General features: G+C 39.8%; 1 protein-coding gene across 1 annotated transcript in view; it reads right to left on the bottom strand.

Annotated features, from left to right (window-relative positions):
* ZMYND12 (zinc finger MYND-type containing 12) overlaps nt 1–19,028 on the bottom strand; it is a 44,937-nt gene that overhangs the window by 9,519 nt on the left and 16,390 nt on the right. The window contains exon 4 of the mRNA XM_037827519.1: nt 1,288–1,457. Coding sequence (XP_037683447.1) covers nt 1,288–1,457 — 170 coding nt within the window. The remainder of the gene's footprint in view (nt 1–1,287; nt 1,458–19,028) is intronic.

Below are 19,028 nucleotides of genomic sequence, written 5' to 3'. Positions count from 1 at the left end.
GCACATCCCCCTGAAATTGGAGAGGACCTGGCCACTACCCCACTCTTTGGAGAGGGGAGAGCCTTTGCCCTGGAGATGCAGAGTCTGGGTGGCACCCTGATGCTTGAGGAGGGTGGGGCCAAGAAGGTGGTCTCCCAATGCATGGATATGTTGGAGCACTCACACCGGCGTTTGGAGAGAAAAGGGCTGCCATGAAAACTCTTGGAAAGGGTTAGGGCAAACCATGCCACTAACTGATTTTGATAAGACTTTGTACCTATCTATATTGTGATGGAATTAATGTATTTTTGCATTTGGAAAGAACATGTCTTCTTGGATTCCAGGGGCTGGAATGTGCCAGTCTGGATGTATTATGTCCCCCACAAAAGTCATGACCTTTTAACCCAGTCTTGTTGGGTGGAACATTTTGATTGAGTGTTTCCATGGAGATGTAACTCACCCAACTGTGGGTGATACCTTTGATTAAATTATTTCCATGAAGGTGTGGACCCTGCCCATTCAGGGTGGGTCTTGATTAGTTCACTGGAGTATATAAGAGAGAAGCTAAGAGCTAACACAGACCCAGATGCTTGCTGATGTTTAGAGATGCTTGGAGATGCAGACAGAAGGATGTTTGGAGATGCTAAGCTAAGAGATGAAGCCTAGAGTTTGCCCCAGAGAAGCTAAGAGAGGATCCCCAGATGCTTGGAGAGAAATGCCCTGGGAGAAATAAGCAAGGATGCACAGGAACTGGGAGGAGCTGAAACATAATGACAAGCAGACACCAGCCACATGCCTTCCCAGCTGATAGAGGTGTTCTGGATGCCATCGGCCTTCCTTCAGTGAAGGTATCCTCTTGTTGATGCCTTAGTTTGGACCCTTTTATGGTCTTAGAATTGTAAATTTGTACCTGAATAAATCCCCTTTATAAAAGCCAATCCATTTCTGGTATTTTACGTAATGGTAGCATTAGCAAACCAGAACAGAGGGGTTAAAGAATTGGTCTAACACTATGTGGCCAGTGAAACAAGAGAGCTGGGACTTAAGCAAAGCCCTTCTGTTATCCAGTAATGCTGTTCTGCTGCCCTTCATTACCCTCAGAGCAGCTAAGGCTTGAGGGTATGACCTGGCCAAAGTTGCACAGCCAGAAGTGCAAAGGTTTGAAGTCAGGTTAGAATTGGTTCTTGTGACCATCCTACCAAATGGTCATTTATAAACAGAAATTTTTGGAGAAATGTTCAGTTAAAAAACTAAACTAAACAGAAGCTATTTTGGGAAATATTTGGTATTAGCATTTAACTTGTTTACATCATTGGCCAGATGATACCGGGCTTCTTCGTAGTTTTCCTTAGCCATATAGAGAAGTCCTAGGTTCCGATGCAGTAAAGAGTGGGTGGCATTACTGCATTTGGTTGATTTGAGGACTGTCCACTGGGCTTGAGACAGATATTCCTCGGCCTGGACAATCCGGCCCAGACCTGCACAAAAGAAGGAGAGAAGGTTATAATTCATGTGCTGCCCAGAGGACACATGATGAAACATGACTCCTCACCCATTCACTCATTTATTCATTGACTCAAATATTTATTGATAAACCTTGAATCTTCCCTAACTGATATTTAAAATAAAGTTGTTTCACTTAAGTGGAATATGCAAATACATATATATTTACTGATACAAAAAAACTTATCACAAATGCTTATAGCAGTATTATTCATAATAGCCAAAAAATAGAAACAACCTAAATGTCCAACAAATGATGAAAAGATAAACAAAATGAGGTAATCCAAACAATTGGAATAGTATTCAGCCATAAAAAGGTGTAAAATAGTGATACATGCTGCAACATGGATGAGCCTTGAAAACATTATGCTAAAAGAAAGAAGCCAGACACAAAAGGCCACATATTATATGGTTTCATTTATAAGAGATGCCCAGAATAGGCAAATCTATAGAGACAGAAAATAGATTAGTGGTAGCTAGAGACTGGGGGGATAGGGGACCTGGGTGTGACCACTGATGGATACAGGATTTATTTTTCTGGTGTTGAAAATGTTCTAAAGTATATAGTGGTGACAGCTGCACAACCTTGCCAATATACTAAAAACCACTGAATTGTACTTTAAAAGGATGAATTTTATGGTTCTGAATTATATCTCAAATAATATACACACACACCTATACACATAATATCTTTTATGTGCCAGAACTTGTGTTGAGTGATGGGGATTCAAAGATGAATCAAAGCCAATACCCTTGAAAAACTCACAGTAGGGGTTAGGAGAAGGCATAAAGGACATGTAAACAAATATCTTCATAATAGTGCAAGTATTACAATAGATGCATTACAAGGTCTGGAAGCAGCAGAGAGTAGGAAGTGTTTAATTCTGTGGATGGGGTGGGAAAGGACAATGGAAGGGGGAGAGGCATGGTCAGGAAAGACGTAGCTGGGTTGTGAGGATGAACAGAAGTTTTCCAGATAGGTAAGGAAAGAAGGGCATCCCTGGCAGAGGTAAAAGCAAATGTAAAGTCATGGAGATGTGAAGCAGATGGTATGCTTGGAGCACTATATATTGGCCTGTGAAGCCAGAACATATGTGAGGGACAGAGAGCCAGGATATGAGGCTAAATGGATAGGCCGAGGCAGACCATGGAGGGCTTAGTAAGTCATGCTAAGGAGCTTAAGGAATGATGGATTTTAAGAAAGGGAGACAGAATTGGATTTACATTTTTGAAATATCCTCTGGCACCAATGTGGGGGAGGCACCAGAAAGGAGGAAGGACGGTGGAAGAGTCATTAGAAGGCTTTTGAAATAGTGTGAGGCCATAAACCAGAGAAGCCATAAATTCCTAGATAAGGTGCATCTTAAAGTGCATGTGCACATTCCAAAGCATGACAGCTATTTGTACTAGAACCACTCCTGCTACATATCAGTAACTTCAAAGAAACATGTTTATCATCTTGAAAATCCCAACTTGGCTCTGTGCCTTCTTGTTCTTGCCTGTATAACGCCCCTGTAAACCCCTGCATGGCATGGAGTATACTCTGAATGTCCTGCAGGTGCCAAGGACCAACTTCTCAGTTTGTAAGTTCCCTAATAAACTGCTACTATATTGCCATATGGAATAGCCTGCCTTTTTTTTTTTTTTTTTTTTTTTTTTTTTTTTTTCGGACTTAAATTCCCATCAAACTTTGGCAGAACCTATTCTGTAGGTTCACAGCCAGACAAAGTTTAATCAGGCACTGATGAGTGAATGGAGATGCAGTGGATAGGAGAGACATTTAGGAGGTAGGATGGTCAACATGGTTACTAAATAATGTAGAAGGTAAGAGAAAAGAAAGTTTCCCTTTATTTCTAATATTTAAATACTCTTGACAAAGCTTTCTATTTAGCTGTAAAATTGCATAACAGTTGACTATTTACCCACTAGTCTCTCCCAGGGAGGTTGTTAGAACTCAACAGAAAACTACTCTGACAGCATTCTGCACAGCAGGATCAGGCTCTGAGTGTGGAGTATTTCAAGTGATGGATACTGTAGCAAAAATGGCATTGATTAAATGGTCAGGAGACAAGGACACAAACCCCTCATAAAAAAACTTTCTGCTCTTCTTTGTCCTTCCTCCCAGGCATAGATCATGTATAAGAATTATTTCATTCTGGTTATAATCAGACATCACTGAGTAAAAAGAGGAGAGGATAAGAGGAAGCAATCCACAAGAAGTAAGTAATTTTGCTTGACTGAAACACAAAGTCCAAACTAACATGGGAAAATACTAGATTAGAAGCAAGATCCTGCCTCATGGGGGCATCTTCTATGTGGACTTTGTCTATAAGAAGAATAAGTTTAGACTCAGTACTCTTTATTGTTCTCTCTAATTGAAGAAGTAAATGATTCTTAGCTAGGATTGTTTAGACAGGGGGAAAATGGTCGAGGGCATTGACATACACTGGAAATTTTAAATTTTCATGTCCAGTTCTCACTCAAGGAGGCAGTTGCCAAAGAAGGAATGCCCCAAGACTAAGCTGAACCAGAATCTAAACAAGCATCCATTTCAAAGGAAAAGGCATACTTGGGAGAATAAACTATGAGGTGGCAAAATCAGAGAGTGGGATAGAGTGAGGTGAGAGGAATGGACTGCCACAAGTAGGTCAGAAATGAGACTGTGACCCATGAATGAGTAGGTTTAGGCATACCTTCTTTTTTTTTAATTTTTATTTTGAAATAAATTCAAAGTTACATGAATAGTTGCAAAAACAATACTAGCCCCATACACAGAATTCCATCATACCCTGACCCCCCTCCCCCAATAGCTCAATCCACCAACTTTAACCTGCTGTCACATCACTATTTCTTTCCCTCCCTCCCTCCCTCCTATCTATCATCCATCATATATCTCTCTGTCTTCTGAACATATGAGAGTTAGCTGCACACATCCTTGAACATACACTATAATTCACGTATGTACTTCCCATGAACAAGAACATTCTTTTATGTAATTCCATTAAGCACAGCTAAGAAGTATAAGAGATTCAACAATGATACAATGCTTACATTCTATATTTCCTTTTCCTTATGTCTCAACTGTGTCCCTTTGAGCCACCTGTCCTCCACCCTCCAATCCCATCCAAGTTCATCCTTAGCATTCAATTGTCATCTAGAGTTTTTTTTTTTTTTTATTTTTTCAATTGTGGAAACATATATACAGCCTAAATCTTCCCATTCCACCCCCTCCTAGCATTCCATTAGTGCGATTAATCACATTTAGAATGTTGTAATGCTATCACCTTCCCACCATCCATTACTAGAAGTTTCCCTTCACCTCAAACAGCAACCCTACACTCCTTTCTTAACTTCCCATTGCCCCTTCCCCCATTTCTCTTAACCCAAACTCTACTTTTCATCTCTATGGTTATATTCTCTGATAATTTCTTTGTGTTTACTGTGGGGCTTAAAATTAACTTCTTAAATCCCTATCAATCTTGTTTTTCTTTGGTACCACCTTCACTTCAATAGGGCACATAAACTATGTTCCTGTACTCCTTCATTCCCCCACCTTTATATAGTTGTCTAAAATTACATATTTTACATTGAGTTCAAAACCATTGATTTGTCCTTAGAGTTTGTGTATTTTTTATCATGTAGGAAGTAAATAGTGGAGTTATAGTTCAAAAATTATTGACTTCTATTTCTATTCCATTGTGTTTGGAGAATGTTCTTTGAGTATATTCAATTTTTTTTTTTTTAATTTCTTGAGGCTTGTTTTATGTCCCAGTTTATGGTCCCTTCTGGGGAAAGATCTGTGATCACTAGAGAAAAATGAGTGTCCTGGTGATTTGGTATGTAAGGTACTATATATGTCTGTTAAAATTCTCTATATCTCTTTCTCCTTTCTTTGTCTCTCTGTTGGTAGGGCTTCCTTTAGAATCTGAAGTAGGGCAGGTCTTTTATTGGCAAAGTCTCTCAGCATTTGTTTGTCTGTGAAAAATTTAAGCGCTCCCTCAAATTTGAAGGAGAGTTTTGCTGGATAAAGTATTCTTGGCTGGAAATTTTTCTCTCTCAGAATTTTAAATATGTCATGCCACTGCCTTCTCGCCTCCATAGTGGCCACTGAGTAGTCACTATTTAGTCTTATATTGTTTCCTTTGTATGTGGTAAATTGCTTTTCTCTTGCTGCTTTCAGAACTTGCTCCTTCTCTTCAGTATTTGAGAGTCTGATCAGAATATGTCTTGGGGTGGGTTTATTTGGATTTATTCTATTTGGAGTTTGCTGGGCATTTATGCTTTGTGTCTTTATATTGTGTAGAAGGTTGGGGAAGTTTTCCCCAACAATTTCTTTGAATACTCTTTCTAGACCTTTACCCTTCTCTCCCCCTTCTGGGACACCAATGAGTCTTAAGTTTCGACGTTTTATTTTATCTATCATATCCCTGAGATCCATTGCGATTTTTTCAATTTTTTTCTCCATTCTTTCTTTTGTTCTTTCATTTTCTGTTCTGTGGATTTCTAGGACACTGAGATGTTGTTCAGCTTCCTCTAGTCTTGTATTGTGAATATCCAGAGTCTTTTTAATTTGGCCAACAGTTTCTTTTATTTCCATAAGATCTTCTATTTTTTTATTTACTCTTGCAATGTCTTCTTTATGCTCTTCTAGGGTCTTTTTTATGGCACTTATATCCTGGGCCATGGTCCTCTTGATGTCCTTTAAATCCTTTGCCATGTTTTCGTTCTTTGATTGTAGTTCTTTAATTAATTTTGTGATGTATAACGTTTCTTCCGAAATCTTGATTTGTGTGTTTGGAGCTGGATTCTCCATATCATCTGGTTTTATCATATGCATTAAGATTTTCTGTTGTTTTTGGCCTCTTGGCATTTGTTTTGCTTGATAGGGTTCTTTCAAGTTGTATCCAAAAAAAAGGGATATCGATCTAATTTTTCAGAGACACAGTTTGGTGACGTACACTTTCTCTAAGTAACCAGCAGATGGAGCCTGTGAGCCACCTATATCCCTCCAGTCAGTTCTCAACCTTTTTTCTCGCTTATTGAGGGGAAATGATTCTTGTGTGTTCAGTTGGAGAGCTTAGCCTGGGCGCACCACTGGAGTCGCCCGCCCTGAATGTGGGGCGTGCGCACGGGTGGCCAGGGAGGAAGGGCAGCTCTCTCTCGGTGTCCCATAAACCACTGGACTTGGCGTAGCACCCCTGGGTTCTCCGAGCGGATCCCCCCTCCCAGCCGCGATCCTCCCTCAGCTGAGGGGGATGCCGTGCTATGTCATCAGTTTGCGCCATCCCTCTAGGGAAGCCCTGGGCCGCTTGGCTTGCCGCGGGGCTCTCAGCTCATTTCAGAATGCAGAATGTGTGAGGCTGTCTTTAGTGCAACACCTTGTGGGCTGAGAGCAGCTGAGGTTTACTCCACAGAGAGCGAGCGAGAGACAGAATATTTCCCCTGATTCTCCCAAGGTCAGTTGTCACCAAAAGCCTCTGTCTGCTTGTTGAGGATTCACTGTCTGTATTGAGCAGTTAATATTAAAACCTCACTTGGAGCTGGGCTGAGAAAGTGCACGGCGTGGCTTCCGTGAGGGAGGGGCTCCCGGCTCCAGGTTCTTGGCTCTCAGCACCGGTCCGTAATTTTACTTACAGATTTTATGCTGTGATCTCGGGCATTCCTCCCAATTCATGTCGGTGGATGTTGAGTGTACTGTCACGTTTGTCTCCCAGGTACCATTCCAGGTTATTTACTGGTTTTTTGTTCATTTATGAATTGTTCTGGGGGAGACTAAGTCTTCCACCTCTTTCTATGCCGCCATCTTCCCAGAATCTCGCATACCTTCTTACATATAGTTCTTGCCTGGAGAGACATAGGGATAGAGAGGAGGTAGCAGAGACAAAAATTTGCCAAAGAAGTGAGGTTATCTGAAGGATAATTTTAACAGTATATGGGGTAGATAAAGAAAGCAGTTAAGTGTTAGTAGCACTTAACTGAAGGGTGAAGAAAATAAGCTTACACTGGGTTAGTGGTAGATGTGAAAGACATTATGGAGGAAGATTCGCAGATCTCAATGATGAAACTAAAGGAGCATAGAATAAAGCAGTCATAGATGTTTTTCAAAGGTTGTGGCTATGATGCACCAGGGGAAGAAAAGGGAAGCAGCAGTTACTGAGGGCCTGCTATTACCTACACACTGTGCTAGGCCATTTGCTTCTGTGACTTAAGTCTGCCACAGGCCCTGTGAAATAATATCAGAGGAGGAGTTTACAGAGGAAGAAATTTTATTCATTCATTCAACCATATATTCATCTAATTTATTGAGTTTCTCTACCACTATGCTAGATGTTCGGTGCAAACTGGTGAATAAAACAGGTGTGATCCCAACCTCAAGGTGCTTACAATCAAGTGGAGGATGTACACAACAAACAAACAATGAAGTGCTAGGAAGGAAATGAACAGAGCACAGTGACTGAGGAACAGGGGAGGGACCTACATCGGTTGGGTAATTAGGGAGAACCTCTATGAGGAGGTGTGCAGGCTTGAAGCTGTTATGTCCCCCAGAAAAGGCCCTGTTCTTTGCAACCATTCCTGTGGGGGCAGACCTATTTTGGGTAGAACCTTTTGATTAGGTTGTTTCAACTGGGATGTGACCCACCCAATTCAAGGTGGATCTTAATCCTTAACTGGAGTCCTTTATGAGGATAAAAGACAGAAAAGACCAAATTGCTCAGAGAGAAAACACCCAGAGAACTTGGAGAGAACAGCCCTGGAGATGCTAAGAGGGGACACAGAAGTTCAGAGAGGAGACCACTGTAACCACAAGCTGAAAGCAACAAGACCTGGGAGTGAAAGACGAGCAGACACCAGCCATGTGCCTTGCCATCTGACAGATGAACCCCAGATGCCAGCAGCCTTTCTTCAGAGAAGATGTCTTCCTCTTGATTCCTTAATTGGGACATTTTCATAGCCTTAGAACTGTAAAATTGTAAGCTAAGAAATCCCCTTTGTAAAACTCACCCTATTTCTGATATACTGCATTTTGGCAGCATTAGCAAACTGAAACAGGAGGTGACATTTAAGCAGACACCTGAAGTTTTAAAAGGAGCCAGCCATGTGTGAGATGTGTAAGGAAGGAAAGAGCATTCCAAGCAGAAGGCACAGTATATGTATGATCCCTAATACAAGAAAGAGCTTCATGCCTAGGATCACCCAACTAGTAAAGAAAGAGATGGGAACTGAACCCAGGTTCTCCTTGTTCCAAAGCTCTGATAGGAGTGGGAGGAGATGAGTAAAGTAGCTCCTCTATATCTGAAGTGTTACTGAAAATGTCATTTCAAATTGATTAAATTTACAAAGTTTTACTAAAAAAAAAGGCTGAATATCTGTTATTTTCCCACTCTACTCTGGATGAGTCTCTAAGACAGGAAAGAAGCATGTGCACAAGGATTGTGATTTCTTTACTTTTAAAAGGTTAACAAGGTTTTAAATCAATGACTGTGGGAGTTATAATGTAGCCTTCCATTTAGACAGCACTTTTTAGCTTTCAAACCACTTTCACATTCATTACACATGAACTCAATCCTCAAAACAATCCTGTGAAGAGAATTCAGATTCCACAAATATTTACACAGTGCCTACTAGGTGTCAGGTGCCGTGAGAGTATTTTTTCAGTACCTTCACTGCACTAAGTCACTGTGTTGGATGCTGAAGGCCTCTGGTGAGTAATAGACACTCCCAGTACTCCCTGAGCTTACAGTCTAGTGGAGGAGAGAGACAGTAAATAAATATCTCATCAATGAATGTATAATGGAGTTTGTGCTCAGAAAAAAGGAAAATGTTTCTAGGTGATAAAAAAAGAGAGACCTGACCCAGTCTGGGGGCTTGGGAAAGGCTTCTAGACAAGGGAATAGTAATGCTTGAGCTGAAACTTGAAGGGTGACTAAGAGTTAATTAGGTGAAGGGGAAGAAGAGTGGGAGGAAGGGCTAGAAAAAAGGTCTTCTAGAGCAAGGAAACATCATGTGCAAAGGTCAGGTGGCAGGAGGGAGCACAGTGCCTCTGAGGAACAAAGGGAAGGGTGATCTAACTGGAAGGGAGAGAGAAACGAATGCGAGATGAGGTAAGAGAATTCAGCAAAGACTAGACAAAGCTGGCCTTTATGGTTGCTTTAGAAATTTTGTCTTTATTGTAAGAGCAATGGGAAACTATTGAAGGACATTTAGAGGAGTGACTTGATCACATTTTGTGGGGAGGCTGGGCTGGAGGGAGGCCAGAGAAGATGTGGGAGGCTTTAGTCTAGATGAGAGACTTTTCCATAATCCCACAGCTAATCAATGTCAGAGATAAATAGAACCTGGTCTGCATTTTTTTGTTCAGTGTTCTTTCCACTAATTTGGAGGAGGGAACAGCCAGAATGGAGAGACAGAAGCTGAGCATGGTAGGAGGATGTTCCAGCAGGTAAGTAGCCTGGTGTGAGAAGTCAGAGCCAAAACAAATAAGGAGGGTGTTGATACAGAGGAGGGGCCCAGAATGGGAAACCAGAACTCACAAACACCTTCAAGGGAGAAGGAATTGGGGTAGACAAGGGAGATTAGTTCATCCAGGGGAATTTGGTCAAATATATGTTCTGGTTTGCTAATAACTGCTGTTTTGCGAAACACCAGAAATGGATGGGCTTTTTTTTTTTTTTTTTTTTTTTTTTAAATCATCATTTTATTGAGATATATTCACATACCACGCAGTCATACAAAACAAATTGTACTTTCGATTGTTTACAGTACCATTACATAGTTGTACATTCATCACCTAAATCAATCCCTGACACCTTCATTAGCACACACACAAAAATAACAAGAATAATAATTAGAGTGAAAAAAGAGCAATTGAAGTAAAAAAGAACACTAGGTACCTTTGTCTGTTTGTTTGCTTCCCCTACTTTTCTACACATCGATCCATAAACTAGACAAAGTGGAGTTTGGTCCTTATGGCATTCCCAATCCCACTGTCACCCCTCATAAGCTACATTTTTATACAACTGTCTTCGAGATTCATGGGTTCTGGGTTGTAGTTTAATAGTTTCAGGTATCCACCACCAGCTACCCCAATTCTTTAGAACCTAAAAAAGGTTGTCTAAAGTGTGCGTAAGAGTGCCCACCAGAGTGATCTCTCGGCTCGTTTTGGAATCTCTCTGCCACTGAAGCTTATTTCATTTCCTTTCACATCCCCCTTTTGGTCAAGAAGATGTTCTCCATCCCACGATGCCGGGTCTACATTCCTCCCCGGGAGTCATATTCCACGTTGCCAGGGAGATTCACTTCCCTGGGTGTCTGATCCCACGTAGGGGGGAGGGCAGTGATTTCACCTTTCAAGTTGGCTTAGCCAGAGAGAGAGGGCCACATCTGAGCAACAAAGAGGCATTCAGGAGGAGACTCTTAGGCACAAATACAGGGAGGCCTAGCCTCTCCTTTGCAGCAACCGTCTTCCCAAGGGTAAAACTTATGGTAGAGGGCTCAACCCATCAAACCACCAGTCCCCTATGTCAGTGGTCATGTTAGCAACCATGGAGGTGGGGTAGGCGAATACCCCTGCATTCTCCACAGGCTCCTCAAGGGGGCACTACATCGTTTTTTGTTTTTTTTTTTTTTTTCCTTGTTTGTCTTTTTTCTTTTTTTTTTTTTTTTTTTTTAACTTTCCCTTCTTTTTTCAAATCAACTGTATGAAAAAAAAAGTTAAAAAGAAAACAAACATACAATAAAAGAACATTTCAAAGAGACCATAGCAAGGGAGTGAGAAAAAGACAACTAACCTAAGATAACTGCTTAACTTCCAACATGTTCCTACTTTACCCCAAGAAAGTTACATACTATAGCAACATTTCAGTGAACTTGTTCCTACTACATCCATCAGAAATTAACAGACCATAGTCATTTCTGGGCATCCCCAGAACGTTAAATAGCTTATCTGTTCTTCTTGGATTATTGTTCCCCCTTCCTTAATTGCTCTCTACTGCTAGTTCCCCTACATTCTACATTATAAACCATTTGTTTTACATTTTTCAAAGTTCACATTAGTGGTAGCATATAATATTTCTCTTTTTGTGCCTGGCTTATTTCGCTCAGCATTATGTCTTCAAGGTTCATCCATGTTGTCATATGTTTCACCAGATCGTTCCTTCTTACTGCCGCGTAGTATTCCATCGTGTGTATATACCACATTTTATTTATCCACTCATCTGTTAATGGACATTTGGGTTGTTTCCATCTCTTGGCAATTGTGAATAATGCTGCTATGAACATTGGCGTGCAGATATCTGTTCGTGTCACTGCTTTCCGATCTTCCGGGTATATCCCGAGAAGTGCAATCGCTGGATCGAATGGTAGCTCTATCTCTAGTTTTCTAAGGAACTGCCAGACTGACTTCCAGAGTGGCTGAACCATTATACAGTCCCACCAACAATGAATAAGAGTTCCAATTTCTCCACATCCCCTCCAGCATTTGTAGTTTCCTGTTTGTTTAATGGCAGCCATTCTAACCGGTGTTAGATGGTATCTCATTGTGGTCTTAATTTGCATCTCTCTAATAGCTAGTGAAGCTGAACATTTTTTCATGTGTTTCTTGGCCATTTGTATTTCCTCTTCAGAGAACTGTCTTTTCATATCTTTTGCCCATTTTATAATTGGGCTGTCTGTACTATTGTCATTGAGTTGTAGGATTTCTTTGTATATGCAAGATATCAGTCTTTTGTCAGATACATGGTTTCCAAAAATTTTTTCCCATTGAGTTGGCTGCCTCTTTACCTTTTTGAGAAATTCCTTTGAGGTGCAGAAACTTCTAAGCTTGAGGAGTTCCCATTTATCTATTTTCTCTTTTGTTGCTTGTGCTTTGGGTGTAAAGTCTAGGAAGTGGCCTCCTAATACAAGGTCTTGAAGATGTTTTCCTACATTATCTTCTAGGAGTTTAATGGTACTTTCTTTATATTGAGATCTTTGGTCCATTTTGAGTTAATTTTTGTGTAGGGGGTGAGGTAGGGGTCCTCTTTCATTCTTTTGGATATGGATATCCAACTCTCCCAGCCCCATTTGTTGAAAAGACCATTATGGCTCAGTTCGGTGACTTTGGGGGCCTTATCAAAGATCAGTCGGCCATAGATCTGAGGGTCTATCTCTGAATTCTCAATTCGATTCCATTGATCTATATGTCTATCTTTGTGCCAGTACCATGCTGTTTTGGCAACTGTGGCTTTATAATAAGCTTCAAAGTCAGGGAGTGTAAGTCCTCCCACTTCGTTTTTCTTTTTTAAAGTGTCTTTAGCAATTCGAGGCATCTTCCCTTTCCAAATAAATTTGATAACTAGCTTTTCCAAGTCTGCAAAGTAGGTTGTTGGAATTTTGATTGGGATTGCATTGAATCTGTAGATGAGTTTGGGTAGAATTGACATCTTAATGACATTTAGCCTTCCTATCCATGAACATGGAATATTTTTCCATCTTTTAAGGTCCCCTTCTATTTCTTTTAGTAGAGTTATGTAGTTTTCTTTGTATAGGTCTTTTACATCTTTGGTTAAGTTTATTCCTAGGTACTTGATTTTTTTAGTTGCTATTGAAAATGGTATCTTTTTCTTGAGTGTCTCTTCAGTTTGTTCATTTCTAGCATATAGAAACATTACTGACTTATGTGCATTAATCTTGTATCCCGCTACTTTGCTAAATTTGTTTATTAGCTCTAGTAGGTGTATCGTTGATTTCTCAGGGTTTTCTAGATATAAGATCATATCATCTGCAAACAATGACAGTTTTACTTCTTCTTTTCCAATTTGGATGCCTTTTATTTCTTTGTCTTGCCGGATTGCCCTGGCTAGCACTTCCAGCACAATGTTGAATAACAGTGGTGACAGCGGGCATCCTTGTCTTGTTCCTGATCTTAGAGGGAAGGCTTTCAGTCTCTCACCATTGAGTACTATGCTGGCTGTGGGTTTTTCATATATGCTCTTTATCATGTTGAGGAAGTTTCCTTCAATTCCTACCTTTTGAAGTGTTTTTATCAAAAAGGGATGTTGGATTTTGTCAAATGCTTTTTCAGCATCTATTGAGATGATCAATTGATTTTTCCCTTTCGAGTTTTTAATGTGTTGTAATACATTGATTGTTTTTCTGATGTTGAACCATCCTTGCATGCCTGGAATGAACCCCACTTGGTCATGGTGTATGATTTTTTTAATGTGTCTTTGGATTCGATTTGCAAGTATTTTGTTGAGGATTTTTGCATCTATATTCATTAGGGAGATTGGCCGGTAGTTTTCCTTTTTTGTAGCATCTTTGCCTGGTTTTGGTATTAGATTGATGTTAGCTTCATAAAATGAGTTAGGTAGTGTTCCATTTTTTTCAATGTTTTGAAAGAGTTTGAGTAAGATTGGTGTCAGTTCTTTCTGGAAAGTTTGGTAGAATTCCCCTGTGAAGCCATCTGGCCCTGGGCATTTATTTGTGGGAAGATTTTTGATGACTGATTGGATCTCTTTGCTTGTGATGGGTTGGTTGAGGTCTTCTATTTCTTCTCTGGTCAGTCTAGGTTGTTCATATGTTTCCAGGAAATTGTCCATTTCTTCTACATTATCCAGTTTGTTGCCATACAGTTGTTCATAATATCCTCTTATAATTTTTTTAATTTCTTCAGGATCTGCAGTTATGTCACCTTTTTCATTCATTATTTTGTTTATATGGGTCTTCTCTCTTTTTGATTTTGTCAGTCTAGCTAGGGGCTTGTCAATCTTGTTGATCTTCTCAAAGAACCAACTTTTGGTGATATTTATCCTTTCTATTGTTTTTTTGTTCTCTATGTCATTTATTTCTGCTTTAATCCTTGTTATTTCTTTTCTTGTACTTGGTTTAGGATTGGTTTGCTGTTCATTTTCTAGCTTCTTCAGTTGATCCATTAGTTCTTTGATTTTGGCTCTTTCTTCCTTTTTAATATATGCGTTTAGTGCTATAAATTTCCCCCTTAGCACTGCTTTTGCTGCATCCCATAGGTTTTGGTATGTTGTGTTCTCATTTTCATTCGTCTCTATATATTTAGCAATTTCTCTTGCTATTTCTTCTTTAACCCACTGATTGTTTAGGAGTGTGTTGTTTAACCTCCAGGTATTTGTGAATTTTCTAAGTCTCTGATGGTTATTGACTTCTAATTGTATTCCATTGTGGTCAGAGAATGTGCTTTGAATAATTTCAATCTTTTTAAATTTATTGAGGCTTGTTTTATGTCCCAGCATATGATCTATTCTGGAGAAAGTTCCGTGAGCACTAGAAAAGTATGTGTATCCTGTTGATTTGGGATGTAATGTCCTGTAGATGTCTGTTAAATCTAATTCATTTATCAGATTGTTTAGGTTTTCAATTTCCTTATTGGTCTTCTGTCTGGTTGATCTATCTATAGGAGAGAGTGATGTGTTGAAGTCTCCCACAATTATTGTGGAAACATCAATTGCTTCCTTTAGTTTTGCCAATGTTTCTCTCATGTATTTTGTGGCACCTTGATTGGGTGCATAGACATTTACGATTGTTATTTCTTCTTGCTGAATTGCCCCTTTTATTAGTATGTAGTGGCCTTCTTTGTCTCTCAAAACATCCCTGCATTTGAAGTCTATTTTATCTGAGATTAATATTGCTACACCTGCTTTCTTTTGGCTGTAGCTTGCATGAAATATTTTTTTCCATCCTTTCACTTTCAGTTTCTTTGTGTCCCTGTGTCTAAGATGAGTCTCTTGTATGCAACATATTGATGGTTCATTTTTTTTGATCCATTCTGCGAATCTATATCTTTTAATTGGGGAGTTTAATCCATTTACATTCAACGTTAAAACCGTGAAGGCATTTCTTGAATCGGCCATCTTATCCTTTGGATTATGTTTGCCATATTTTTCCCTCTCTCTATTAATATCCTTTATTGTACCCATACCGAATCTCTTTAGTACTGAACCTTTCTCCAAGTCTCTCTGTCCTGTCTTTGTTTCTCTGTCTGTAGGGCTCCCTTTAGTATCTCCAGTAGGGCAGGTCTCTTGTTAGCAAATTCTCTCAGCATTTCTTTGTCTGTGAAAAATTTAAGCTCTCCCTCAAATTTGAAGGAGAGCTTTGCTGGATAAAGTATTCTTGGCTGGAAATTCCTCTCACTCAGAATTTTAAATATATCGTGCCACTGCCTTCTCGCCTCCATGGTGGCTGCTGAGTAGTCACTACTTAGTCTTATGCTGTTTCCTTTGTATGTGGTGAATTGCTTTTCTCTTGCTGCTTTCAGAACTTGCTCCTTCTCTTCTATGTTTGACAGTGTGATCAGTATATGTCTCGGAGTGGGTTTTTTTGGATTTATTCTATTTGGAGTTTGCTGAGCATTTATGATTTGTGTATTTATGTTGTTTAGAAGATTTGGGAAGTTTTCCCCAACAATTTCTTTGAATACTCTTCCTAGACCTTTACCCTTTTCTTCCCCTTCTGGGACACCAATGAGTCTTATATTCGGACGTTTCATATTATCTATCATGTCCCTGAGGTCCATTTCGAGTTTTTCAATTTTTTTCCCCATTCTTTCTTTTATGTTTTCATTTTCCATTCTGTCATCTTCCAGGTCACTGATTCGTTGTTCAACTTCCTCTAGTCTTGTACTATGAGTGTCCAGAATCTTTTTAATTTGGTCAACAGTTTCTTTAATTTCCATAAGATCATCCATTTTTTTATTTAGTCTTGCAATGTCTTCTTTATGCTCTTCTAGGGTCTTCTTGATTTCCTTCATATCCCGTACTAGGGTCTCATTGTTCATCTTTAGTTCTTTGAGTAGCTGCTCTAGGTGTGTCTGGATGGGCTTTTATAAAGGGGGTTTATTTGGTTACATAGTTACAGTCTGAAGGCCATGAAAATGTCCAAATGAAGGCATCAACACAAGTATGCTGTGCCGGTTTGAATATATTTTGTCCCCCAAAACGCCATTATCTTTGATGTACTCTTGTGTGGGCAGACGTATCAGTGTTGATTAGATTTTAATTCCTTGAGTGTTTCCATGGAGATGTGCCCCACCCAACTGTGGGTGATGACTCTGATTGGATAGTTTCAATGGAGGCATGGCCCCGCCCATTCAGCATGGGCCTTGATTAGTTTACTAGAGCACTATATAAGCTCAGACAGAAGGAATGAGCTTGCTACAGCCAAGAGGGACACTTGAAAGAATGCACAGAAGCTGAGATAGTAGCTGCAGATGAGAGGCAGTTTGAAGACAGCTGTTGAAAGCAGACTCTTGCTCCAGAGAAGCTAAGAGAGAAAAAACACCCCAAGAGCAACTAAGAGTGACATTTTTGAGCAACTGCAGCCCAGAGAGGAAGGTCCTGGGAGAAAGCCATTTTGAAACCAGAACTTTGGAGCAGACACCATCCAGGTGCTTTCCCAGCTAACAGAGGTTTTCCAGACACCATTGGCCATCCTCCAGTGAAGGTACCCTTTGTTGATGGACACTTTATGACCTTAAGACTGTACCTTTGTAACCAAATAAACCCCCTTTTATAAAAGTCAATCCATTTCTGGTGTTTTGCATTCTGGCGGCATTAGCAAACTAGAACACATACCTTCACTGAAGGAAGGCCAATGGCATGCATAAAACCTCTGCTAGCTGGGAAGGCATGTGGCTGGTGTCTGCTGATCCCAGGTTGTGTTCCAACTCCACTCTCAGCTCCTGTGCATTCTTCAAAGTATCCCTCTTGGCTGCAGCACCTCCTTCTGTCTGTGAACTCTTTTATAGGACTCCAGTGATTCAATTAAGGCCCACTCTAAATGGGTGGGGTAATACCTCCATGGAAATTATCCAGCGAAAGGTCTTGCCCACAGTTGATTGAGTCACATTTCCATGGAAACACTCAATCAAAGGATTCCAACCTAATCAACACTAATATGTCTGCCTCCACAAGACTGCGTCAAAGAACATGGCATTTTGGGGGACATAATGCATGCAAACTGGCACAGTATATAAATGTATCAATGAAAATGGAAGCCAACATTCTGTATGTCAGAGAAGGGAGCTACAAAAATAGAATGAGAGAAAACCAGATTGAACTCTGTGACATAGGACTGGATTTGGATGCATTGGTATGGACTTAATGGTTTTCAATACATTTATAGTTGGATATAGAAATATAGATGCAATATCTGTGTGTATGTGTATATATAATTATATTTACATATATTCCCTAGCTCTATCCTTTGAAAAAGCCTGAGAGCAACAATTCCCCAATAGCAATGAGCATGTCTAGGTTGCAGCTCTTGGCTTCCAAATTCTGTTTTCCACTAAAAGGAATCAATGATCCTTGGAGAAATGTTCCTGAGAACAAGAAGATGCTCAAAGAATGATGGGATGTGTCAAGGAGATGCAGAAGCCAGCTCAAATTGGCTGTTATTGGCCAAATCAGGAATAGTTTGAGCATCAGATCCATGACAGTATGATAGTAACAGATTATAGCCCATTGAGTAAAACAGGAAAGCACTAGTCTATTCTGACACAAATAAATAATTTTCAATGTATTTTTATATATTGAAAATTGGATGAGAAATGACATATTTACATAGTTTCAAAGTACCTACCCATAAAAAATACTTACTAATTACCAAGTAACATTAATTACAAAGTAATAGCAGAAAGAGTAACTTATAAAGGAAAAGCCTGGCAGATACCACCTTAAGAAAGTAATCCAAATGAACAACATCAATTAATGGAACAAACTGAAAACGTGTCAACTGAAAGAATGGGATGAAAAGAACACAGCATCACTTCTGTGATAGTCCTGCCAAAGATGCATAACCTGAATCCAATCATGAGGAAACATTAGGCAGACCAAATTGAGAGATCTTCTATAAAATAATTGGCCTGTAATCTTCAAAAGCATCAAGGTCATGAAAGTCAAGGAAACATTGAGGAACTATCCCAGAATAAAGGAGACTCAAGTCACATGGCAATTAAATGCAAAGTGAGATTCTAAACTGATGCTAAACTTTAGCGATTAAGGGCTTTATTGGGACAACTGAAGAAATTTGAATGGGGTCAGCAGAGTAGGCGGTATTTATGTATCATTGTTAATTTCCACAGTTTGATGGTTGTGTAGTATTGTGGTTAAGAAGGAGAATGTCTTTATAGGGAACACACATTGAAGTATTTAAAGGTTAGAGCATGAGTTAAGCAATTTACTCTCAGATGGTTCAGGAAAACAAAGTTCATTGTAGTGTATTTCCAACTTTTTGGTAAGTTTGTGTTTGTTTCAAAATTTAAAAACTTTCATGAAAGGTTTTTTTTTCCTCCATTAGTGGCTATGAAGATGTATGCATTTTGCCTAATATACTGCAGATGCTCAAAAATGTTAATTCCCTTCTTGTAGTACCCACCAGGTGGGGGGTGTCTGCTAAGTTTGTGCTCCCCACTCTCAGAATTGCCTCTCCCATCATAGGGATGGGCCCCTATATCTCCTGTTTGAAATATGTGACCTTGACAGCAGGGACCAATGGTAGATACCACACTCAAGCTGAGTCAACAAAGTTCTTTTCTC

Source organism: Choloepus didactylus, chromosome 2 (genome assembly GCF_015220235.1).
Source record: "Choloepus didactylus isolate mChoDid1 chromosome 2, mChoDid1.pri, whole genome shotgun sequence".
Classification (NCBI taxonomy): domain Eukaryota; kingdom Metazoa; phylum Chordata; class Mammalia; order Pilosa; family Megalonychidae; genus Choloepus; species Choloepus didactylus.
This window is presented reverse-complemented; position numbering and strand designations above follow the sequence as displayed.